This window comes from Platichthys flesus, chromosome 1 (genome assembly GCF_949316205.1).
Source record: "Platichthys flesus chromosome 1, fPlaFle2.1, whole genome shotgun sequence".
In the NCBI taxonomy this organism is placed as follows: domain Eukaryota; kingdom Metazoa; phylum Chordata; class Actinopteri; order Pleuronectiformes; family Pleuronectidae; genus Platichthys; species Platichthys flesus.
This window is the reverse complement of record NC_084945.1, coordinates 20461293-20487322: the sequence shown is the minus strand read 5'-3', so window position 1 is coordinate 20487322 and position 26030 is coordinate 20461293. Positions and strand designations below refer to the sequence as shown.

At 42.7% G+C, this 26030-nt stretch overlaps 1 protein-coding gene across 3 annotated transcripts in view; it reads left to right on the top strand.

Annotated features, from left to right (window-relative positions):
- The window catches only part of zgc:158464 (uncharacterized protein LOC791139 homolog), a 97644-nt gene that overhangs the window by 17414 nt on the left and 54200 nt on the right, over nucleotides 1-26030 (top strand). For all 3 annotated transcript variants that reach the window (XM_062388570.1, XM_062388553.1, XM_062388561.1), the window contains exon 2: nucleotides 2321-2453. In XM_062388570.1, coding sequence (XP_062244554.1) covers nucleotides 2321-2453 — 133 coding nt within the window. The remainder of the gene's footprint in view (nucleotides 1-2320; nucleotides 2454-26030) is intronic.

Genomic DNA, 26030 nt, shown 5'->3' with positions numbered 1-26030 from the left:
ATAATTTGGGGTCTCTGGGGCTGAGAAGCTGTTGCTTGTCAGAAAGGCTGAATTTTAATCAAGCTTGTGAGTGAAATATGTACATTTGTTTGTGGCCCGTAAAACAAACTAGAACAATGTTCGGATTGGATTTATCCCCCTGCTTGAGTACACAGACGCAAAACATCTGAGGAACCCATAATTATGCTGTGGCAGAAAAAAAAAAGGTCCTGGTTATTTTCCCCAAAACAGATGGAGAGGGAATATTGAAGAAGACGGATTTAACACACAGTAACGGCTCAGAAACACATCCGCTGCACTTACCTAATGCTGTTATTGCCTAATCCTTGGATAGTTCAGATGATCTGTGCAGGAATATACCTGCCAGCACTTCTCCGTCACTAAGCAGCTTAAACAGTATCCCTCATGAACTTCTTAGAATGTTATGCCTGAAAAACTTTTCTTTCAAATTTATGACTCCATTAAATGGCACTTGACCTTGATCTGTAAAAATATTGGTGCTTTCCCAGCTGTAAAGAAATCCCAGAGTTGGACGGGTATATAAACTCTGCTTGCCTCCCTATGTAGTTTACCTCATGGAAGTGTGTCTCTGTGGCAAAGGTGGACAGTGGTTGTTCCCAGGATAGGTGGCACACCTCTGGTCTGCCCCGCCTTCCCGGCCCCATCCACCAGATGAGTGATGAGCTTGTCTGTAATGAGACTAAATCCCTTCCTGTTACGCATGACTCATAGGGTGTAGTGCCAATGCCTGTCATGGACGTGTTTACATATTCACTTAGGTGTAAGCCTTAGCGTTTCCTTGCCTGGTTTTAATCTTAAAAACTCTTTGGCAGGATCAGACTGTCAGGAACCTCAATAGAGCAGAAGACCTGACAGCTGGCCCAAACCCCTCTACTCACACCCCCTCATTTCATCCAATGTCCAAGAGGACAGATGGCTCAGTGGGAGTTTAGATCTTTACGTTTGATGTGGCGTCCTGGTAGATGAAGCAAACATTTCAGGGAAACAAATGTCACCCCAAGGCAGTATAGCCTCGGACTGTTACTCCCCTCCCTTAAGGTTTGGGCTGTATTTCTGGGTCTCAGGACGTTCACTTAATTGCCATCCACTGCACAAAATGCTCGGCAAAAGAGCAAGACTGCAATTAGCCCAGGCTCACTGCCAGCTCGGTATAAATCTGCTAAATTGTTTGTCTTTAGAAAAGTTAAGAAAGTCGTGGGCCTTGTTTCCTCTACTGTTGAAATATAGGCCTGTCACTGGGCTATCATATAATTAGGCCCAACCAGCAGTCGCAGAGAGCGAGCTGTTAGGCTCAAAGCTGAGGCATTGTGGTGTACTGAGGCACACAGAGGTGGGGTGGTATTTATGTATTTCTTTATCTCCTGACCTGCCTTGCTGCATAATACTTTGTCCTGCCCCACTCCGCAGCAGCATCACTCACACAACTCTCCTGACACATGTTGTAGTGTTCAACAGAGCAGCTAAATGAATTACCCACCTTGCTATTTCACTTCTTCCCTCCCAACAGCTATGAAACAGGTGTACATTTTGTTTATCCCGACTATAGTGACCAAAATCATTGTAACATTTATTTATATTATAGCTGTATTGTTAAAATATGGAACGCTTTAGCAAAAGCTAGTCTGACTGACTAAAAACCAACGATTTACTGAACTTCAGACTAATACCAATAATGATCACTTCAGCCATCTTCAGTCATCAGTCAGATCTGGACATTCTCTGGAGTTTGTTTTTAACGTGCATCAACAGGGGCTCTACTTGTATACCATCTTTACCTCATCCCTTTAATCCTTTGTATTCTTGTTGTTTTGTTTTGTGTCCATCGTGTTTCATCAACACGCCCAATTGATCTCCTGCTGTGTTCTCACATTGGCTCATTCCGCAGTATTTACTAGGGAAACTCTGGAGAAAGTCCGCAGCACCTCACTCTGACATTTGCGTTCCCACATACAGCCCATGTGGATAATGTCAGGGGATTATTCAGAGTTAAGTGCAGAAAGTCTGAAAGCAGCTAATGTCACACTGGAAACTCCAACAGAAGAAGGAAATCAATTTGTGTTGTCCTACTGCAACAGCCGCCACTGGCCCTGCCTTCCCCCCCTCTGCCATGTTTTAAAAAGCAAATGCATATTACTTGCTGTGTCTGTGTCTTGGAGACAGTATCAATCACAACACCACAGTAATTAAGGATTGAAACAATACAATTTACCATTTTGAATTTTATCATGATGAACTGTGAAGCAGATAAATGTTTCATCCCTACTAACATCTCACCTTTCCTTTTATTCATCTGCCGCAGCTCATTATCCTTGAAGACTACGCGGACCCTTTCGATGCTGAGCAGGCGGGTGGCACACAGACCACCACGGAGAAAGTGACAACCGAGAATGACGGCTACATGGAGCCGTACGAGGCCCAGAGGATGATGGCAGGTAGATCAATCGCCTCTTTGCTTCCTGAGTTTTCTTGTTTTTTTGTCACACAGCTGCCTCTATCTGTCTAACCGTCACACCTGTCAGTGAGGGATTTGTACGTTGCTGTTTCTTCGGGTTGTATATCTTGGAGGAATGTTGATTAATATGAAATGTGATTTTTTTGCCCGATGTTTCTAAGCTGGGAGTTAATGAAGAGGCTCTGAAGGCCAAATGTTATTTTTTGAGACCGGTGCAGCAGAGCAGAAGTGGTCTGTGTGTCATTAAAGACGTCAAAACATGTTCAGAAGCAGGACCCTTGCCCCCGGAAATCATTACCGCCATAGGTGATTTAAAGACATGCCTCAGATTGGCCAATAAATGCTTTAAAACTGTTTATTCTGTTTAACTGTGTGCAATTGGAGACAGCCTCACAGGGACTTCCAAGATGGTCATATTGTGATTTTGTTGTTTTTCTGAGACAACAACAGCTGTGTGCTAACATAAGAATTCAGCCCAACCACATTCTCCACACAGCTTTGTCAGAGGAGACAATCATTCTGTGGCTAAATGAGCACAGCAGTGACAAAGAACAAAGAATGTGCAGTGAGGGATGAGAGATGTTGAAAAATGCAGAGAAAACAAAACATGTGGCAGCTGTTTTCCTCTCCCAAACCGACCTATGAAAGAATGTTTCGCAGGAAATGTTGAATGTCATACCTCAAATTTAGACCTGGACGTTTTACCTACCATGTGATGGTACCTCTCAGCCCTCCCGCACACACACACACTCCCAGACAGGACATGAACGTCTCTGTCCCTCCTCAGCAATTTCCTTTTAATGGGCCTCCAGACAATCTCTAGTTTTCATCTCTCTTACTGGTTTGACCTTTGGCCCAGTCATTGCCTCAGCCGAACACAAAATCCGAAGATTTATCGGTGCTCTCTCTCAGGTGGGGGGAGGCTGCGAATTAAGTAAAAAAAATCTGAGTGAGCATTTGAGGTATCTTTTGAATCTTAGAACTTGAAGCTTCAAGTATTTCTGTTTTTCTTTTCAAATACAGCTCAGCTCACCTCTGAAATTGACAACGGGAACTACGCTGGCAGCAACGGTTCATTTGATCTGATGAAGTCTTCATCAAATTTTTGTTATTGTTACTGGTTGGTCTGTTTTCTCGTCTTTGAAACCAGAGGCAGCGGGGGTTTCACTCTCCTTGCTTTTATCCATCACATCTATTGATTACTAGTTTCTTGTTTGCTTTCCTGCTTTTTTGATTAAGCTTGCAGCGTGTTGTTTTAGAAAAAGCTGTTATTGGATTTAGCCCTGGATAATTTCACAAGCAATAAATAAAACACTTTCAGTTCAAATGGATGCACAGTGAGAGAATCTTTTTTAAGGCGAACATTTATATTTGACGTCACCTGTAAACAGGGGGATTATGTGATTGTCTACAGATGCAAAAATAACTCTGATATTTTGGATTGTGTTGACTGCGTTAGAATGTAACCTTTATCATAATTATAGCCTTCATAATAATCAAAGGCATGGTTAGACGCAGTTGTGTAACACTAGGTTTTTGCATAACTGAATGTTTTGGGGACAATTGGAATGCATACTCATGAGTGACTGAACCAAATGTTGTTTGACATTTATGTATCTTGGGTAGAGACACTGATAATAAATGCTGATTTTTAGGCAGTGTCTTCCTCCAAATTCACAGTTACACAACATTCACACTTGGATGCTCTTCCCCCACTCACGCAGTTGCCGTTTAAAAGTTTTGCTCAAGGGTACCTCGTTAGCGATGTGAAGGCAAATTCATATTTTACCGTTCAGCTGCAGTCCACTGTGGTCCTCTCTATGCAAATGTTGTCACCCACCCATGTCCCAAAATTTGTGACCATGCTGACTGTGCAAGTAAACGGGCGCCAACTACTATATAACCACCCACTACAATGAAATGTGAGATCAGTTACACATGCATGTAACACCAGACTGACATGGGCACTCATTTTAGTATGAATGGAACCGTGGGCATGTACGTGTGACCAGAACCAGTACGCAGCTCTCAGAGGACACGGAGCGCGGAGAGGATGGCCAGCCCTTAATGAGGGTCCAGTGCTGCTCCACTGTGGAAGGCCATAGCGCTGCATCTCTCATTCTGACATTGTGTTGGTCAGGCAGAACTGGATGCTCAGAATTTATTTGGATAAAAACAGAAAAGAGAGACGGACCATTGCATGGACCGCTGCACTGTAGCGAAAGAAAGGACATTAAATCATGTGAAGTCAGAGGCTTGCATCTCCCGCTCTGTCTCATTCTGTCACTGTTTCTCTCCCTCATCTCTTTTCTCTTTCACTCCCCAGCAAACACAGTTTTTTCCCCTCAACTCAGTGACGACCTCCCTATTAACAGCTCAGCTCCCTGACTTGTGGCTGAAGGCACAGCTCAAGCTCTAACAGCTTCCCTTCCTTCAAAGCTCTGGCTCTATAGAAACTTTTACTGTTTCCAAAATCTGCAGCAGCGTCCTCAATCAAATTCATTTTTCTGAAATTTAAGACAAATCACTTCACAAGAGGGAAGATTATTAGGCAAAGGAAGGGCTAGCAGATTAACCGATGATGAAATTACTGGTGTGAAGTGATGAGCAAACATTTTTATGTGCTACTGATGCTCAAGGTAACTTATAAAGGTTTGTTTTATTCATAAAACTTAAGGTCCTTTTAAAACTGTAAATGAGAATTTTTTTCTCTTATCCCGAGCCAACTTTTACAAGGCAACTTGAGATAAATCTTAGTAAGTATCTTACATAATTACAAATATCTATGAATAATTCCCGTGCATCACACCCATGTCTTTTATGCAGATTAGAAAAAGGCTTTTTATACTCCTGTTTTTTGCATTTCATGAGTCATTGGAACCTCAGTAGTTAAACGACCTGATTTGATTAATAAGTTTTATCATGTTTTTACTGTGGGCAGTGGGATAGAAATCAGTGGAAGATCATTAATTTTCATTTGTGATGAGATGAGTTAAAAGGGCTGTTGCACAAGCAATGCCACTGGCCATTACCAGCCAATCAGAGGTTTGTGTGCTGATGTGATCCTGTTTGCAGCAGAAATATGAAAAACATATTTAAGAATCTCCTCACAGTCGGTCAGGGGCTGATTCTGTTGTTGAACACAAACGATATCAAGTTCACCTTCCGTAAGTTCCAAATAGTCCCTCCCAATTCGTTTTTTATCACTACAGTTTAAATGTGGAGGCCTGTTTAAATAAATTATTCCTCAATCAGAGTTGTGTTAAACTGTGCTATTTTGAAGATACAATTATGATTCCATAATTACTCAACATTCCCACCTTAAACACACACATTGGACCACATAGTGGAGGTGTGGTGTGTGAAGCCCGAGGCAAAAAGTGCCACTGCCACGTTTGTGCGTGTGTGTGACTGTGTGTGTGAGCTGAGATGAATGGCGCTCGTGTGTGTGCGTGTGCGCTCGTGCAGCATGGTGCTTGTCTCTCTCTCTTTCTCCAAAGAGCTGTCGTTGCTGTGGTTGAGCCGGCTGATTTATGGGCCTGCAGAAGGGGCATGTCACAACTTCCTTTACCTGAAAAGCCAGGCCAGCGCTCATGAGCTGCTCCACACTGGCGCTCGGTCGGTCGGGGCCTTACTGCACCACCTGCAGTTATGTGAAGAAATGTGTGACGCCACTCTGTCTTCAGAGCGTTTTCATGCTTGCGTATTTCCAGAGGGACTCAAATGCTTGTCATGTCCACACGCGTCAGCCGCTGCATATGCTATCTTTGTATTTGTGTGTGTCAAAAGTGTGTGTGTGTGTGAGTGTATGGGTGAACGAGGCTGTTTTCTTGTCCCTCATTTGCAGCTTGTGTTCTGGCATGTTAAGCTCTTGCATAGATGTATCTTGTACTCAACAATGTGTACATATTTTAATTACTATGTCACAACAAATTTGACACACACACACACATTATCTTCTGACCGTACTTTTGTCATCTCTTTCACACAAGTAAATACAGACAGATATGTTCGCAGTGACCCCGGCACACACACACACCCTCCTCAGCTGTCAGCATGGACATTCCCAGAATACCTCAACACATGCGGCGGCATATAATCACAGGAAGAGCTGTTGGTTACGAAGCTAGAATCAATTTTTTTATGTTACTCTATCTGCTCCACTTGACTCTGTTCCCTGTAACATTGTTGTAGCTAGCTGTTGAGACTTGTTACACTGACAAGTACAAGGGGCCGGGCTAGAACTGCAGAGTACCATGCGTCACTCTCTCTCTCTCTCTCTCTCTCTCTCTCACACACACACACATACACACACACACACACACACACACACACACACACACACACACACACACACACTTCCTTACATCCTACTGACTCAGGCAGGCAGACGACCATGTGAGAGTTTTCCCACAGTGCAGAGGAGGCCTGTTACAACTAGCATGATTGAGCTCTCCCGACACACACGCACACACACACACAGTCCTCAAGCTATAGCTACTGTACAGAAAGTGTGTGTCGAGGAGTGTATGTGGGGGGTTTGGTGGGTATCGGAAAAAATTAACCCATCCGGTGTGAAATACTTAATGGCGGTGGTGAATTTATAACACGCTGCGTCAAAGTTGTAACCTCAATTTCCCCTCATCCTATGTTTCAGGTCACGTTCTCAGTCATTTAGCAGCAGGAGAGTTGTGCAACAGGGCCAGAACGCCCAGAGGGGAATAAACCTCAATGTTTTCCATAATGGTTGACTCACGTTAGATGGTTGTTTGCTATTTCTCTCCCTCTCTCCCCCTCTTCCTCTATTCTCTCTGTCTGACAAATGTGCTGGGAAATGTCTCCCGGCACTGGCACCTCATGCACCACACTCCCAGTGATGTGGAGCAGACATCTTGTGCCAAGGAGATGAGTCATTAGCTATGAAGTTGATTATTTCAATTACTCGTGATAGTGTGGCACTAAGGCCCCTGTTGACTTTACGGAATAAATTCCAGGAATATTACAGATTTGGCAATGGCCTGAGCGGGTGAGGAAACACATGTAGAGGTGGAGACTCCGCAGGGAGATAAATAGAAAGAAAAGAAAAAGAGGGCTGTAAAATCGGTCTAAAAAGAGAGCTGAAGGTAAAGACCGAGACTCAAGAAGAATGGTAAAGAGAGAGACCTAAAGGCAGAGACAGTGGGAACAAATTCTTTATTTCAGCACCGTGGTTTCGTAGGTGTTTGGTTTCCATCTCCTCACAAGAATGAAAACTCTCTCCAGGCAGCTGCAGGTACATGTGGCGGCACATTTCTGGCCTGAAACCCTGCTTTTATTGCCCCGAGCTGTAACTCGAGGACTATTCGGAGCATGTGTCAACAGTGGCAACTTCCCAGGGGTCAATTTTATTTGATTATTTTCTGAGCTTCTGGAAATCTATGCTGTTACTTTGGAATTATTGGTTTAGAGTGTTTTCAGCATACAATAGGTTTCCTGTTTCTGTCATTTCTGGTGTTGTTTTGTTTTCATCCGTGCATTTGAAGTTCTGATTAGAATGACCTCAGCGACACATTTGTGTATTACCACAGTTCATTATTTATTGTTAAGCATGGACTGCGAGGCCAGTAGCTGAGAACTGGACGGAGGAAGTGACTAGTTAAGGCTTCACAACAACTGCTGTTAAAGGGTATTCTGGCCATAAACACTACAAGCTACTCCCAGCTGCTCTTTTTATCAGCTCACACAACTCAATATCGCTATCTCTACTATAATACCTTCATATTTTTTTATCTGTCTGTAATTTTATTTTAAACTAAATACTTTTATATGGTTTCAATTGCAGTGACAGATACTGTATATATATATATATATTTTTTTTTATATTGTTATATTGTTGCTTTTTAATTTGTTGCTTATAAAGTGCACCAACCACACCAAGGCAATTTCCTGTCTGTGCAAATATACATGGCAATAAAAAGGATTCTGATTCTGATATAATGCTGATGTTCCATGAAACACCTTTTTTTTTTAATAGAATAAAAAGGAGGGGAGGAAGGTTTGGTAATGAATTCATAGAGCCAACAAGTTGCAACAGACATGACATGGACTCACAATGCAGGAGAAGTTTCCTCAGACAAGTTTTTGCGTTTACAAGGAAATGTTTATTAGTCATGAAAGGCAGTGACACACAGAACATTTGGAAGTTCACAACATACTCCCACAAGTATGACTGCGCATCCAGAATTTGAAATTGTACCAATAGTGAAAGCATAAAACTATAATTTATGTATTTATTGGCTTGAAGACAAATGGTGCAAATCTGAGAGCTGTTAAATGATCGTGGCAGATATACAAGTCCTAACCTTTGAAAAGCTGCTGGCTGCATTGTGGACAAGAAGAAATGCAGAGGTTTGGAAATAATAAAGCATTTGGTTTCCTGAGTGTTCACAACTTGACGTGAATGCAAAGTGTTACTTAAACTTACTGTGAGTTACAATCTTCATCCTTATGACCGTGCCACTTGTATGTATTTGTGAACGGTCAGGTGATATACACTTTCAGGTGTAATCAGCTTAACTGGATGGAGATTGGAGAACATATTAATTTTGATCTATTTCCCTAATGTGTTTTGACTTTATTAGGACAATTTATTGATGAATACTTTATGAGTGAAGAAGACTTCTATTTCTTCACTGGAGCAATGACATAGGAATAGGGTAGGTACATTTGGATTCTGCTGTAGGGCTTAAATAATTAACTTATTTAGCAGACAGCCCTGAAAGTGTCTACTTTCCCTGACTATAGACATTACATCCACATAGTAGTCGGTGGTTGCCAGACTTTGAAAGGAGGAAGCTACCAACTTATATCCCATCTACATGATCCCATGAGAAATGACTGACAGTTATTACAAACTGACCTGACAGGGTGGCTCTGAGTGAAGCAAAAGCCAATGTTCCACAATGACACAACTGGATTCAGGTGGTCTTGGTGCTATTGTTGGAGCCATATTACCTCAACTCATAAAAATGGATTTGACAGAAATGCATTATGTAATAAGAGCAGCGTCGGTAACAAGTGCATCTATGAGAATCATCTTGCCATTGTAGATTCCCTTTCATTTCTTTAGTTAGTGAGTTCACCTCGACATTGTGATTCTATTGTTGATCTTTGTCCTTAAATACACAAGAGCAAGGTTTTTATATAGACTTTTTAAACTTTAAAATGTGAAGCAGTATCACTCCTAAATAATCAGCTTCAACAAAAGACTCTCACTCTTTACATGAACAGGGTTCGGCTGTGTCCTTCTCTTTCTTGGTTGTTATCTGTGAGTCAGCAGCCAAGTCTCAGTGCATTAACAGTTTTTGCGGGAGAAACTGAAGTTTGGAGAACAGAGATGGAGTCGTTATGTGATGCTCAGTGGCCAGAAGAAGAATGAGGTTGTACCCCCCCCTTAAAAAACTTTTCTTGGCTTCACTGAAGTCTTAAAAATAGGAGTGTTATTCCCTCATATTGACAGTGACACACAGTCCACGGAGTTATGGCAGTGTGTGTGTCTGGTCTTCTAGATAATGGCCAGCGGCCTGTGTGGCATGGACAGTCATTTGGCGAAGCTGAGGAGCGGAAAGAGTAGGAGGAGAGGGAAAGAGCAGGAAGACTGGGCATTTATTGATGAAAACAGAAATCTCTCGCTCCAGCCTGACATCCTCCCTCCCCCTCACTTAGCAATGAATGTCGCCCAGCATGCCAGCTCAGACAGGTCGCACGCGGCTTTGTGCATGGCTTTGGTGCCGGAAAGTCCTCAATATATTTGACATTTCCACTAGATATTGACACAAGCAGTGCTGGTGAGAGACAATCATTATGTTGCCTGCCATTATTATAGATCAGCTCATGTTTTGTGAAATGTATTGCACTTTGAAGGAACTCGAAACCATCAAACTTGCACAGTCATGCAAAGCTGTCATCATCATATATGCTACTCTATAACTTATTATGATAATTGAACACACAACAGAGCTATAGTTCAGAGGGATGGGGAGGGATGTTGAGTTGGACAATCTTTGTAAGAAACAGAATCATCGCTTTTCCATTCTACCCTGTTTTTCAATTTTAACGTGCTACCTGAATACACAGGCTACATCCACGCTACAGTCGTGGTATGGACTACGCTCGCAGTAAATACTACATCAAGGTTTTCAAGTGCCTGAGACTGAAATGTTTGGAAACACTGCCGACATCGTTTTAATTTGAATATTCTGGGATTGAGTTGTTGTAGGGCTAGATGCTAATTATTGGCCATATTGAGATGTTGGAAACGATAACACTGTCACTCCAATTCTTTTCCTGATTGTTTTCCATCAGTCACAACTCAACTATCTCAAAGAGAAGCAAAAGCCCTGTTCTTATCATTACTGCTTCTAGTTCTCAGAAAACAGAACACTGTTTCTTATATATTTTTTCTGCAAACACTCAACCAAACCCACACATACCCACTGTATATAAATGGTAATTTAAAATGTATTTACAGGTGGTGATTACTTATATGGAGCTAAAATACATGTTGACAAATCTAACTTTGGTCTTAGTGTGGATGTAGCCACAGATAAAGAGAAATAGCAGCGAACCTGAAAAGAAATGGTTTGTAGTGGCCAGACGATTCCTTACAACCTCTAAACTGCTGCTGTGCCAAGGCTGTGCCAAACTGGGGATGGATAGGAGGGCAGATCCACTCTCTATTCATTACAGCTGAGTGGGTTGGGAGGGGTTGGAGTAGAGGGGGAGGGACCATAGGCAGCCACTCTGGCTGCATGGTTGGAGGTGCTGAAGTCATTCATTTTAAAGGTAAGATTAATGACACCATTAATCCCTGTCCGAGCCACTGCAGAGCCGGGCAGGACAGAATTCCTACCCAATTCTGGCTACCGGGGGCCTGCAGGACACATGCATGAAATATGTTAAAACACACACATATGTATACACACATACACACATTCACAAGTACAGGCTCACACAGCTGCTGTATCCCACTCGGTAATTTGATGTGTCAAGTGCCGTAAAGTGGAGATGGGACCTCAGGCTGTCGTTGGTGGAGGAAGTTAATTGATGGGTGTTATTGGTTCAATCTCACTGGCTGGTGCGAGAGAGAGAGACAGAGAGAGAAAAACAGAGTAAGACAGACTTAATGAATTAGTAACAGACAGGGAAACGTCTGGCACCAGTCTCACTACAGACCTGTGCCCTTTGTGGTGTCTGAAGTCAAACTGGAAAGGAGATCAGGCCTGTTGACACTTTTTAGGTGTTGGCGTGCAGAGGGTGGATTGCACTCTGCAGCTGTTGAAGGACGCGACAGATGGGCACCAAATAAAAAAAAGAGGCAGACACAGGAACACAAATGCACAATGTACCACAACCAAGTCCAAGTGTAGAGAGTTGAGAGAACACATGCTTTATTTGCTGACCAAGGCCATAAAAAGAAAAAAAAGTCGTATCCATCTCCCCCTTAGAGTGGATCTTTTAGGAGCTCAGAGTCAGTATTAGAGTGGACCTTCTCTGTAACCTAATGTTTTGGGACATGCTCATCTGCGGTTTAAGCACATTTGGATCAATGTCTTAAAATTCACCTTCTCCTTGCATTGTATGATAAAGCTTGTCCATTTATCCATAATAAAGCAGATCTCATCTCTTGTCTCACACAAAGTATTTTTTTTTACTATGTGGTGTTTAGAGAAATTAGCAGCATTTCTTTTCCTCCATACACTTTTTGGGAGTAATGCATTCAGAAAGTATTTCGACCCCCCTCACTTATATCACATTTTGTTGCAAAGTTATGCTAATATTGATTTATTTCCCTCATTAGTTTGCACTCATAATTTGCCCATAATGGCAAATTCAAATATAATCTTTTATTTCTGCAAATTAGCTTTAAAAATATGGATTTCACTTTAGTAATCAGACACTTTACTGAGCACTAAGTTAAAAGACATTTGGCAGCGATTGCCACTCTTATTGGAAATGATGCAACAAGCTTTGAACACCCTGATTTGGGGATTTTCTGCCGTTCTCTTCTCAGCAGAGCCCCTCAAGCCCTGTCTGGTTGTATGGGGACCACCGGTTGGAAGCCCCTTTTAGGTCTTAGATGGATTTTTGATTGGGTTCAAGCTGTGCAGGACAATAACAGTGTTGTCCCCAAACCACTCCTGCATATTTTGGTTTTGTGCTTGAAGTCACTGTTGTTGGAGGGTGAACGTTTAGTGAATCTGAGCGTTTAGTGAATCTGAGCGTTGTGGACCATATTTTAATTTCTTGTCTCTGTACTTTGCTGCATTCAGATTTCCACCAACCCTGACCAGTCTCCCTAACACTGAAAAACACACCGTTACTATGCTACACTGTTGGAAAGGGATTGCCCAGTATGTTACGGTGATGCTTCTCCTTCTGGAAGTTTCTCTGATCTCTATATAGAGATTTCTGGAACCTCTGGAAATGACTGCTTTTAGGAACCTTAAATATTTGTTTAGCCTTCCCCTGATCTCTACATCATCACAGTCTTGTCTCTGAAATGCACTTGTGTGCTTTTCCATAACCGTCCAGTCAACAACCATTTCAAACAGTTTTAGCACAAGGCTGTAATGGGTCTGAATACTTCCTGAATTCACTCTGATTATACTACATTTTAGGCATTTTAGTCTCCCTCCATCTTTCAACATCCTTTATCCATATATCTTGTATACATTGAGGCAAATGCTCTGCTTCTACCCTCCTGCATCTCATTTTCTGCATCTGTCTTTTCCTGCCAGTGTTTCTTGTCCTCTCCATCACTCTCACCAGGAAGCTGTCTGGGACATGTCTGTTTTCACTCTGATAGACTATAGACAAAGCTCTTTTATAGGAGCCTTGTTGTCTTGTAAAATAACCCTGGGGTGTTTTTTTATCTCTCTCTGAGACCCAATTTATTGGTGACATTTATTCCGGGATGACCTTCTGTTGGTTTGTCGTCCAGAGACACTCGCTGTTATCGTTCCTCGCAGGATAATCCTACCATTATTGTAGCTTGATTTAAACATTTACCCTTTTCCTATTTTTAACTTCCATATACCGAACAATGAACACACATGTGCTCTATAACTGTAGTGCATTTGCTTGCAGACACCATGTGCCTCCCCCCCTTGTACACAATTATAAAGTCATGCTTAAACTTGAGGTGACTAATTAATTAACAGTGAACTTCTACCATAAAGGCACAAGGGAGATTATAACCTTATCAGGTTGTGTCAAGTATGTATTCCAAGATCCAATTAAGCAGATGGATGGTTATAGCATAATACTCTCTGTTGTGCATAACGTCCCCCATCCTGACCCAAGTGGTGTTTCCTAAGTCTGATACCAAGCCAACCCAGGTGCTTCTTGAGTCTCCAATCCCAAATGACAAGAATGTTAGTTGATTGGAATGAAACACTTTGAAAGAGGAGATTTAATGAGAACACAAACAAGTTTTCAGATGACCTGTGTGTATTGTGAGTCCAACGCTTTAGGCCTTGAAAGTCTTTGGCAATAACCACTGTTGCTTCGATGAATATAAAACGTATATTCTTCGCACAGGCAATCTGCGACCTTTCCCCTCATTACTTATTCCATCAAGAGGATAATTACTCATTGCAAAGGCTGATATTTTTCCTCGCTGGAAAGATACTGACACATATATCTTTTAATTTGGCTACCCCTGTCTCTCTCTCTTTATCGTTCGATCACTCCCATTGTCTCCTGCCCTACTTTCTTTGTTTGCAGCACATCTTATCAATCACCGAGTGCGATCACCGGAGCAGTGAGGTGAGTTGCTGGGGTCTGCCCGGGGCCCGGCTGGTGGGTTTGGGTTGTAATAGGCTGGTGCTGCCTGTTAATTTGATACGGTGTGTGGCCGAGGAGCCTCATTAGGAACAGCAGCTCACAGGGAGACGAGGCTCTCCATCAACACCAATACACCACTGGCAAGAGCAAAATGGGATGGAGGCAAAGCGAGAGGACTACATGGAGGATGAAAGAAGAAAGAAAATTTGGAGAGAGCAAGAAAGCAAAGGAGAGTAGACTGTTAGCATCGGAGCAGCATGGGTCGGTGGAAACAAGGGAGCAGTGACAGACAGAGCAAAAGCATTGACAGTGAACCAGAATTAGAAATAAAACCTTTCTTTCACAGAGTAGAATTTCAGCACAGATTTCTCCCCAGAAAAGTTGACATAACCATTTAGACTAGCGGAAAACTTTGTGATATGAAATTCAGAAAATACTCAAGGTTTTATCCACTGTTTTTGTTTTCAACCGCATCAGTGGTGAGGTCAGTGAATGTGGAAGAATGAGAAGTGGTGACAGCAAAAGAGCGGAAGAAACGGGTCAGGAATTCCTTCACCACTCGACCAGAGTGGGTAGGAAGAGGTGGAGGAGAAAAAACAATGCAGAAACAAATAAGAGGGCAGAGGGAGCAGAGAAGCAGAGAATGAGATAGTTTAGCGCGAGAGGTTCATTTCCATTCGAGCGTTGCATTTTTCTCATCTGCTGTGTGCATCAGAGTGGTCTCACTGTTTGTAGCACTGAGATGAGATTCAGCTACGGACAGAGTGAATTATTAATGTAAAGATCTCTTTCTCCACCGAATCCAATAAGTTTCCCATGATTTGACTGTCAAAAAGATTGGTTGCCGGGGTAAGGAGAACCCCTTGATCACGTGGCGCTTTGAGTTCTCTTCCTTGGGTAATTGACTCGTGCACAGTATTGACTTTCTGGTCATGGTGATTAAGGGAGTCCAGGGAGCTGGAGCCCGGTGTCTGGCTCCTCGGGGCGGGTCACTAGACCTCACAGCAAGAGTTCCCATGATGACCTTTGTGCAGAGCACAGCGCCGTGGTTAACCCCCAGCTCAGTGATCTTGAAATGCTGATCGCTGTATTGATGTGGAACACTGGATGCTGAGACTTACTGAAGGGCTGACTGGACTGCCCTTTTCTTCTCCTCCTCTCTTGTTATGTCTCTCTCTCCCACAGTCTACCTGTATCCACCATTCAGAAACACTTTACCTTTCAGGGAGTTGACTTGTTCCCACCCCCAATATTCTTTGCAACTTGACGGATTATTTTTAAGTAATACAATACTATTTACATACACCATCTATTCTCAGTCCAGTTCATTCAGTTGAGTAGGGATGGTTTTCTTCTGTAATCTTTTCCGTTGACTGTAGGCTGGCTGTGGGAAGATGGCCGTGCATGTGCAAACAGCAGGTTTCCCTCTGATCCAGGCCTTTCATCTGTCACATATCAGCTTAAAGATTGCCGGTTGGTGCAATATTGACGTTATACAATACTTTTATGGTGATATCTCCTAGTATTTAATTTAATTTAATTTCTCTAAGATAAGTAGTTTGTTTTGTTTTTGGGAACAAGTGAAGTGTGAATATGAAGGGAAAAACTTACTGTCTCAGTCGGGGACGGGTTGGACTTGAGTGTCCACCATGATGAAGAGGAGGAAGGTATTCCACTGCTAAAGTAGGCCCTACAGGTGACACACAAGGTTAAAAAGACAAGAGGTTCATGACAAACAAGTCCAAGATCGTATAGCTCACAGTGAAATATTTAAGCAACAACTGTCTGGAGTTAGTGCAGAAGGTAAGAGTATAAGACCCCAGATGGCAATGGTGACAGAACAGTATAGCATGGGGAAGACAGCTGAAGCCTATCGGCTTTGTACACTTGTGGCAGAGAAAGAAAGAGAGAAAAACTTTTGGATTAACTGTTGGCTCAGATTTAAATGAGGTAAATAGAAGATGTGCTAAATAGAGCTCGACACTAGCGTATCTAGAGGAAACAATGCTGTTGTGTTCGCATAAATTGCTAGTTTATGAGTGAAAGAGCAATGAATTTCATTAATTGCATCTGTTTCAGTGATACCCAGTTTCTATGTTATTCACATGGAACCTTTCAATTGAAATAAATAGATTTTGTGTTGTCATCTTTCTAGACATTTGATAACAAATTTGGGCAACGTGTAGATGGAGAACTCTCTCTTTAAATCTATATCTGCCCCCCTCCCTCTCTTTCTCTGTCATTCTATCTACAGTGTATGAGAAAACTCATTACATGAGTGACATGGTGACTGGTCACACCGCACAGGGAGATGATGAGGTACAGGTAAATACATTGGGGACAAATCCGGGGAAGAAAGTCAGTCGATGAGTGTAGGTAGGGAGAGACAGACTTGTGGTGGGAAATCCAGCAGGAAAGTGACCTCTGTGCATACAGGACTACAGGGGATCACCACAGGGGATGAAGCCGACAGGCTGACCTGGGCCCGGAGCCACTGTGCTGGACATTTAGGCGTTTTGATTGCACCGGTTCATGCCTTCAGAATACAGAACCACTATTGATTTTTGACAGCCATGAAGGACATGGGACTGTTTTAAAATGTATAGGTGTGAAGGTGGATGTTCCCCTGGAGTTTCACAATAATCTTTTTTCATCCATGCACGTCCTGATATTACACTAGTTACTAGGTTTCATCTTTAACCAATTTCAAAAAAGAGTAAAGGAGAGTTGTTGGGGTATGTGTGTTTTTTATCCAAATGTTGAGTAATGTTGCCTACAAAATGTTTTCAAATTAATTTTAAATGTAAAATTCTTGTAAAACGTATCTTATACATACTTGCAGATTTTGAGAACTATTTCAAGTATGAAATCATACCACGCCTGTAGTGTGCATATAGTAGTTAAGCTTCCAAGTTCATGGTTGACCTTAGAAAAGTAGTTGGATGATAATTACATGATACATTCCACTCCATGCCTCTCCTTTAAAAGATGAGTTTTCTCTTTTTTTTCATACTGACCATAATGTTGAAGGCTCAATAAAAGCTAGTGAATAGACCTTTGGATAATGTTGATATTATGGTCACCAACTTATTTCTTAGCGAACAGCTTCTATACACTACTTTGAAAAGCTCCACTGCTGTATGAAAAACCTTAAGCTAAACTATTGGGGCCTCAGTGAACTGCCAAAGTCTGCTTATGTTTACAAGTCTGGGTGATCTGTGACACTAAGCACCGAGACCTTCCTTGACATTCATTCAGTTAACACCACATCTCAAACTCTGGAAGTTCACTGCAATCCCACAGTCCTCCGCACCAAAGCCCCACTGGGAAATTAAGAGTTAGAAACCCTGTGAGCTTGAGTCGAAGCATTGCTCATTTGTTTTCCTCACCCAGATTATCCATGCCACTTTAATTAGTGCCCCACTGATCAGAAAAACTTGTGTCTGATGAAAACAAACACAAGAGTCAACCACCGTAATGCCTTTCTGTGTTTCACTTTTGTGTTCAACAAGTATGAGTCCTTGTGACCAGCGAGACATGTTATCTGTGGTCTCAGTCATCCTCTGAAGAAACATGGCACCATGTCACTCTACTGTACGCTATAGTCACTGAGGAGGCAACGCTACACACATATGCGACCTCAAATAAAATGTCCTTTAACCTCCTTGGCTTCACCCGCTGCGAGTTACAGGCACTCACTGCTGAGTAAACAAATCCTGGCTCACACAGAACACCTGAGTCACAGATATTTTTGCATTTGTTTATGTGCTTGGAAATGTTTAGAGCTCTCAGCCTGCACATTTGACTCAGGTAAAACAACCTGCCGGTCGAGACGTGTTACGTCTTCCTGACAGGCCTCGGGTTTGGTGTTTCAACCTCATCTGACCCCGTTGCATCTTATTGTCTGAAAATAGATGCTGTTACAAGGTGATGACAGCTCTTTGGACATTAACACGCAATCCACCCACACTAATGTTATTGTTGGCTTCCTGTTTTGTAATCAGAGCCACCCACTAGAAAGCCTGGACAATAGCTGAAGAGATTTCAAACTAAATTTAGAATATGAGCAACTTTTGTTACTTTAAATGGGCTTATGAAGACAACTAGGGAAACTCCAAAATTCAATTTGTGTTGCAACCATGCAGAGAGTCATCCTATAAAGACATTACTACCCAAAATAAAGTTATTTAGTTTTGAACAAACAAAAATGTTGTATATATTCTTTCTGCCCAAAGAAACAAACCAGGCGGCACTGAAACGCACCCATAGAAACAAACCAAATATAAGACCAGAATGCTGCATCATTTCCTGCGTTAATGTCACAACATATTTGTCCTGAGTGCTGTCAACCTGCATTATATCTGAACTTGAGCATCGCTCAAACTCAAGTTGGGGGTGAAGAGACTTGCAATAAATATCCTAAAATCTCAAAAAAAAGCTCTTTGTGACAGCGACAAGAAATCCTCCATCTGTTCTCAGAGCAGCTTTACTGTGCACCACCACTGGTAAAAGGGACCAAGTAGATGCATCGTGTTCACCCACATGTGTGGTGACATTGAGATCCTTTTGTACAAGCATCAACTTACATTGTACACACGTCAATGTATTTCGGTTAATGATTGCAGACAAGATGGCTGACAACATGTCTGCATGTCCGTATACATACTGTCTGGTTTCAACATATGCAGGCACATCCTCGCTGTACTCTCCGTAATGAATACTGACTGGTTTGTCCTCTGTGCACAGAGGAAGGAAACCTCATCTCAGAGCTCATCCCGGCAGGCATTAATATCATTATCAGACCCCAGAGCTCATTAAGCCAAAGCAGATGTGGCAGACAAAAGAGATATATTGTTTATACGAGGCAGCAGGTGAATTGTAGACGTGGGTGCTTTGGGGTTTTATTACAGTTGCGTTTATGACTGGTCTTTATGCCACATCTTTGTCTGTGTGCAGCACTGTGGATGATTTAGTTCGTTTTTATTCTCTGCACTCTCACAGTCGACATGGTACGACAGGCCACTGCGAGCACTGGGAGAAATCCTGCCACACTGGTGGACTAATGGGCCGTTAAAAAAAGTTTTTACTCTCCCTGTCTGTGAGTTTCAATACACCTGTTTTAGATGTTGAGCTCAGATATTCAAGTACTCTTTCTATATTTTATAGGGTAGGGTCAAGATTAATCAGTTGAAGGGTTTGCACCCAGATAGGAATGCAAGTGCAGCATCTCTGAGTTCCCTTTCTTATTATTACTGATTCAACTTTACGTCTTGTGCACTATATACAGTACCTTTTTATATACATGGCTGTCTGTCGGACACGTGAAAACTTAACAAAATACATAAAACAATCTAAATAAGGACTATCGGAGCTAATATGTGCAGTACACTGGTTCCTTGAAATCCTGGACAATGTTGGTGCATATTCCTGTGCATTGAAAGTGTTGAGCAAATCTTCTAAAGTGCTCGTTCTAAAATAGCATACGCAGCGTGTAATTTCTTTCTGATGAAAAATGTATTCTACCATAGTGTTCATTTGGAATTGAGATTAAAGATTAATTACATCATGATATCCAATGATTATGGACCTGTGAATATAATCAATCACATTGTTTACCCAGGACAATTCCCGCACTTTTTTTACTTCTTGCACTGATTGTGCAGGTGATTGGGTCTGTGTTATTATTCATGACGAAACAAGAGTATACCAGTGATCTGAGCATGTATGTGTATGAGATAAGTGACCACGGTTCATTTGAAAACCATTAGGCTTTCCTTCAGAGCCTTAACAGTTGGTGCTGCAGTTTGAAACTCCTGAAATGTTGCCCTCAGCCGATGTGGAGTCGTTCCCAGCAGTCTTAAAACATTCAAGGTCTTCCACTCTTGAAAACTGAGGAGTCAGTCGCAAAAGTGAATGATTAACTGACTGCGCTCAATTGCTCCATTATGTCCTTGTGTTCTGTCTGTATGCACCTGTCTTTGCACTTGCTGACAAACAAATTAGGTCCATCGTTACTCTCCACCCCTCTGCCTCGGAGTTGACCCTCTGCTGCTCCGCACAAGGCACAGACGTCTGGCTACATTGCCCCTTTTGGCTCCCCCTCGATGCTCTGTCAGCAGGCCCACATGTAACTGTCAGCAAGCCGCTAGCAGTGCATCCAGGCTGGGACACCAAGCCCATCAACACGTCCCTAGGGGACCTGAGGCCACCCGCGGGCGAGCCGTGCCGGGTCAGACCGAGCTAGTCGTGAGGTTGAATGGAGGTGGACCGTGTCCTCTAGAGATAGATTGATGAAGAAGCAGATGCTCTGTCCTGGTTATAGCATATGGTCTCCCCAGTTTTCCTGGAGCTTGTTGGTCACCTCTGAAAGAAACCCTCATAAAAGTAGGCTTTGTCACTGATCGCATTTGAGTGAGACTGTGTCTGTATTTCTTCTTGGCAGAGCCCGGCTGCTCAGTGGGTACTGGGACACGTGAATGGGCAGGGAACAGCTGGGTCATTCAGAACAGACTGCACCCCCATAGGACACTCTCTTCATGTACTGTCAGTTGAGATGATCAGCAGCCACAAACACACAGAGAAGACTTGGCTCTCCACAGTCTTCTTCTCCCGTTCCACTTTCACTGTCTTTATGTCTCCTGGCTACCTTTGGTTTGGATTTTGTATATTTAATAAACAGGACAAATAAGTGTAGGGAATAAATTCTGCCAGAAGCACCATAGACTGTAGTGGAGAGTAGTTTTCACATATCAAGTACAAACATGGTATGCAAGATTCCAGCTTATCGACATGTTCTAATCGCTAATCAGAGATCCCTGAGCGAGAGGGGTGAAGTTGTGGACAATGCTTCTTATATGTGTTGCTGTTAATAAGTCAGCCAGTGTGTTAATGGGATTAAACCTATCAAAGAAGAGAGACTAGCAACAAACTCCTCATGTGGTTCTTGGAAACAAAATAAGCATTTGGCTGAGATTGTCAAACTTCCACCCATTGCTGCTTTACCTCAGGTTGTGTGTGTGGTCATGCAGGTTTTTAAGATTCACATTCACACAATATGTATAATTTTCATCTTTCATCTCATTTTTTCACCCTCACCCAGTTTTCTGTTGCACCTGATCCCTCTCATATGCTCTCACAGCTGCCTCAGTGCATTGATGTATAATGCTCTGATGAATTCCCCCCGGAAAGGAAACCTATACCAGGAATACCAATTTTCCCTAGGGGTTATCTGGAGAGACCCTTACCATCTTCAGCCTCTGCTTAGCGCCCCAATGCTCCCTATATTAGGAGGCAGGATTCAACACAACAAAACCCTTGAGCAGTAATGCCTTGGATTACGACGGGTGGGTCATTTCCTCACCAGAGAAAGAAGAGGAATGGAGGACCATTAGAATAACAATGGGCTCTTGTCATCATGTATTAGCTGATCACTCAGAGCAGACTGCAAATGATTACAGTAACGATTAAGGCCATCTTGAAGGGCTTCAAGTAATTATAATAAAGCTGGATAGCGGTGTTGAGGGGGATAAATACCAAGAGAGATTTGATTCATGAGATGGCAACTTCTGTGGCGTGGAGATAATATAGAGGCTAAGTGGAGAGATTTTTGATTGAACACAGGTGGTAGTAGCACAAGCCCTTAATGACTGTGCTGCTCGCTTGCTATTTTAAACACAAATTATAAGGATTTCTAAATGTAGTATTTGTAAAGTAAATAGCCCCCAACACAGTCATTTGCAGTTGAGTGTGAAGTGGACAGGAAGAGAATCAGCATGCTCCTAGTCCTATGGCATGGTATTCTGCCAGAAAACGTCAAGACATTTTGGATAGGGAACAACTTAATACCCCAGATATGTTTTATTGTTGTCTCAATCACAAGTGAAGGTAATTTACAATGTGGGGTCGGCAAACAAATCTGCACAGCATCAGTGGTAATTAAATATACCTGACAATACAAGCTGCAAGAAGAAGCTGAACCTGACTATAGCTTTTGCTTCACCAGTGGATCCTACCCTTACCAATGCACATGGGCTTCAGATAGACAAATGAGAAGCAAGTCTCCCTTTCGTTGCAGTGTGGATGGGTTCATCCATAGCGATAGCATTGGAAGATCAGGCATTTTGAACAAGAGAGGACATCTGATAAGGTTCAATTGAGGTGGTTTGGGCATTTGAATGGGAGCCGCTCTGGTTGCCTCCCTTACTAGGTATGACATGTGTAGACCCAGAGTTTGGTGGGGAGGCTACTAAGAAGAGCTTGGAGCATCTGTGGTGGCTTTGCGCAGCCCTCTACCACCAAAGCTCGAACCCATCAGAAAATGAATTAATAGCCGTGTATACCTTTTTTAATTTAGTGGCTCTTTTATTTACATTACTTCTTCATTCCAAAGTTGTTCATGCTCTAATTGTGTATGCTAAAAAGTACACGGCATACGCTAAGCCTTTGTATCCTCATTTTCTTGTAACACTGCTGCTCCACCCCTTCCACGGAAAAAAGTAGTAGGCTTTATCCTCATTACTTGAAAGATCCATTGGATTTTTACATCCCCTCTTCTTCCTGCAGTGTCTGCTCAACTTTAACTGGAGGTCCACTGGGATTGTTAGCTGTGAATATTACATTTATGCATGCAGGTAGTGATTATGCAGGCTACTGCAGGCAAACAGTAAAGTGAGTCTGTATACGCACTTCTGTAAGTGTGTCAACAGAGTGATATGGCTGCCTGAATGCCCGCTCTGAATTTACATCTTTAAAAGACGGATTCAACAAAGGTTAGTAATGTCTCCTTGCAGCAGAAACAAGATCTGTGATGTTAGCTTTTTCATTGGCCATTTCAAGTATTCTAGAGCTTGTATTTTGGGCACATAAATCTTAATCTATGTTGTCAGAGCGGACATCTTTCGTCTGCCTCTGATCAGCAAATACTGCAGTGTAATTGCAGTTTCATCTTGAGTAATTGGGCTTTCTTAGAGCAGCGTAGTGCCATGCTGAAAATCCCAGCCCGAGCAACCAGCAGCCTCTTGTCTGACACAAGTCCGACCTAGTAATTCCAGCAGTGGCTGCATGTGCATTCTGAGGATACAGATAGTTGCTGGTGGGGGGGTTGGATTGAGGGGAGGGGGTTTATACGCAGCCACCACAGCACTTTTACTTTTCGGAAAACCTTGCGGCTTGCTTTCGTTCTCCATTTCTCCTTTTAGCTTCCCTCCTGCTCCTTGGGGAGGTTTGTTATCACCCCCTATATTTATCAAAGTTTCTCCACAGCTCCCGCCAGGCACCCCTTCTTTCTGCAACACTACCAGCTCTCCCTCTCCCTCAATGGAAAGTTCAATTTCTGTTATTGGGCCTGTTTAGGACCTGGGTACACTGCGACGTAAGGTGGGCTGAATGCATGTTTACCTGCTGCCTGGCACGATTATGAGAGCTTTGTGGAGGCGTGTGGCGACAGAATGGCCGTGAAATAAGTGTGAAAGGAGACGGAAGGCCCCTGCTTCCCTCCCACCCACACTCCTCATATACTGACAAAGGAAAGCCACTCACTGGGTCAGATGGTGCCAGACACTTTTGAGGATTGCCCCTCCTGCGCTCTTTTCATTCCTCCATGTCGCTCGTTCCTCTTTTCACTCTGTGTCTCTCTCCCTTCTATCTGCCACTTAGCCTCAGTATTTGGAGGGGGGATTGCATAAGAGCCGGGCTGCGTTTCCTCCTGGCAAGCGAGGGAGTTTAATTGAAAAGGAGATCCGGAATGAAAACTCCCATTCCTTTTCAGGCCTCTGTTCTGTGAAAGCACGGAAATGCACAGGAGGAAAGAGGATGAAATGTACAGGGGAGTCGGTGAAAGAAATAGGTCATGTTCTTAATAGAAAATGAGGGACTGAGGAAAACGAGGGATTCTGACATCCCACCTATCTGTGTCTCTGCACTATAATGATCCTGGATGACTTTTATCTTTTTCTTAGAGTAGTCCAACAAACTGATCACGTATAGCAGTATCTGTACACAGAAAGGGCCAGTCTCTGCAATAAAGTGCAGCAAAACACTTGGTCTCCAGTGTATTAATATAAAAGAGGCACTGTAGCAGTATTATTTTGCAATGAAAGAATATTGCAGGAAACCTTTGGGATTTTGGCTGAAAGTGATGTGTCTGTGTGTTGAGCTTAGCAATTGATAGATGGGTATCTGCTGGTGAAGCTGAGGTTTATGTGTGTCTGTTTGTCATGGAACAACGTAGAGTCAGAGGTAACAGGTGCTGCTATAATCTTTCAAACTTCACTAATGCTTTTTCTCTATGAGAATCCTCTTTCTGCATAATGGTTTATTATTTTCTCTTGTGCCAAAATAAGACTCTTACATGTCTCGCTGAAGTAGCTCTTTTTCCCACACTTAAATATTGGCTGTACCGGGAAGGTCCGATCTGCAGCTCTATGAATTTGAAACAAGGTCGAGCTGACAAAGGTCATGTCTGCTTTCTTAGAAACAAAACAAAGCATCTGTTTTTCCAGCTGTGTCTCCTCTGAGGATACCAACCTGTTTGTCTGGGCTTCATCTGCCTGAATCTCTCTCCCTATTGTTGAGAACCAATGTCCTGATCCTCGTACCTGTGTCAGCATACTGATGATTTTTACCAAGTGGATTGGCTGTCCACAGACGGAGGTGGGACTGGATCAGCTGATGGTTATCAGTGTTTCCTACAAAGTGAGGTTTCACAAAGGCTGCAACCGTACTGAATCTTTAACAGATTTACCCAGGAGACCTGAGTGAAGTCTGAAACGTGCGCCGCTGCCCACACAGTCAGTCTACTACCGACACAGTGCAAGCTCAAGATCCCCATAGCTGATAATTTATTTAACAGAACCGAAGGCCTTACAAGGTTAAGAGCCACAGAGTCCAAAGGCGGCTCTGCCTATTAATTGCTTTTGATCAGTAGTTGATGCATAATTAAGTGAGCTAAGCGGGCTAAAAGGCTGGCCTTGGAAAGGATTGATCAGAGACATGAGGTCACAAAGAACAGCATCTGAATTCCGCCTGGCTGAAAAATGTTTGCAGCAGTCTTAAGAGACGAGAGATGTGAAACTGGAAGGTATCTGGAAGATTTTGTATTCCTATTTATATAAAATATTTACTTAAAAATCATTCTCTCTATCTGGCAGACAATAACCTACAATCTCACATAGATCAGACCCTACTGTTGTGTTACCGTTATGCATTCACTCAACTGGACATAAGAGTCCAAAGATGGATTTATTCTGTCTTCAGAAGAGGCTTCAGGCTTGCTCTGAAGTTCAAACCGGCCCCTAGGATGTGGGGACAGAGAGTCAGTTTGGCAATGTCACACTGAACAAGAGCAAATATGCAGCTCACCACTGCAGGCCAGGCAAGATGTGTCGTTAGGGCCTGAGAATAGAAAAAATCCTTAAATTGTTTTGTTGTTGCTTTTTTTGCACAGCTCTGAGGAACATTTTAATGTTTATTGTAGTTACTTCTTGGGTCTAATGTTCAGTGTTTTATTTTTTCCTGGAGCCTGCTATGACATTAAAGGGATAGTACACCCGGAAATGAAAATTCACTCATCAACTAGCAACCACTATGTCGATTGAGGTGGGTGAGTCCACAAAACACTTCTGGAGTTTCAGGGGTAAACAGCATTGTTACTGAATCAAATTGAGGGCCATGGCTAATTTGAGAACGTTTTTATGTTGGCTACACATTAAGCTTGGTGACATGGAGAAACACA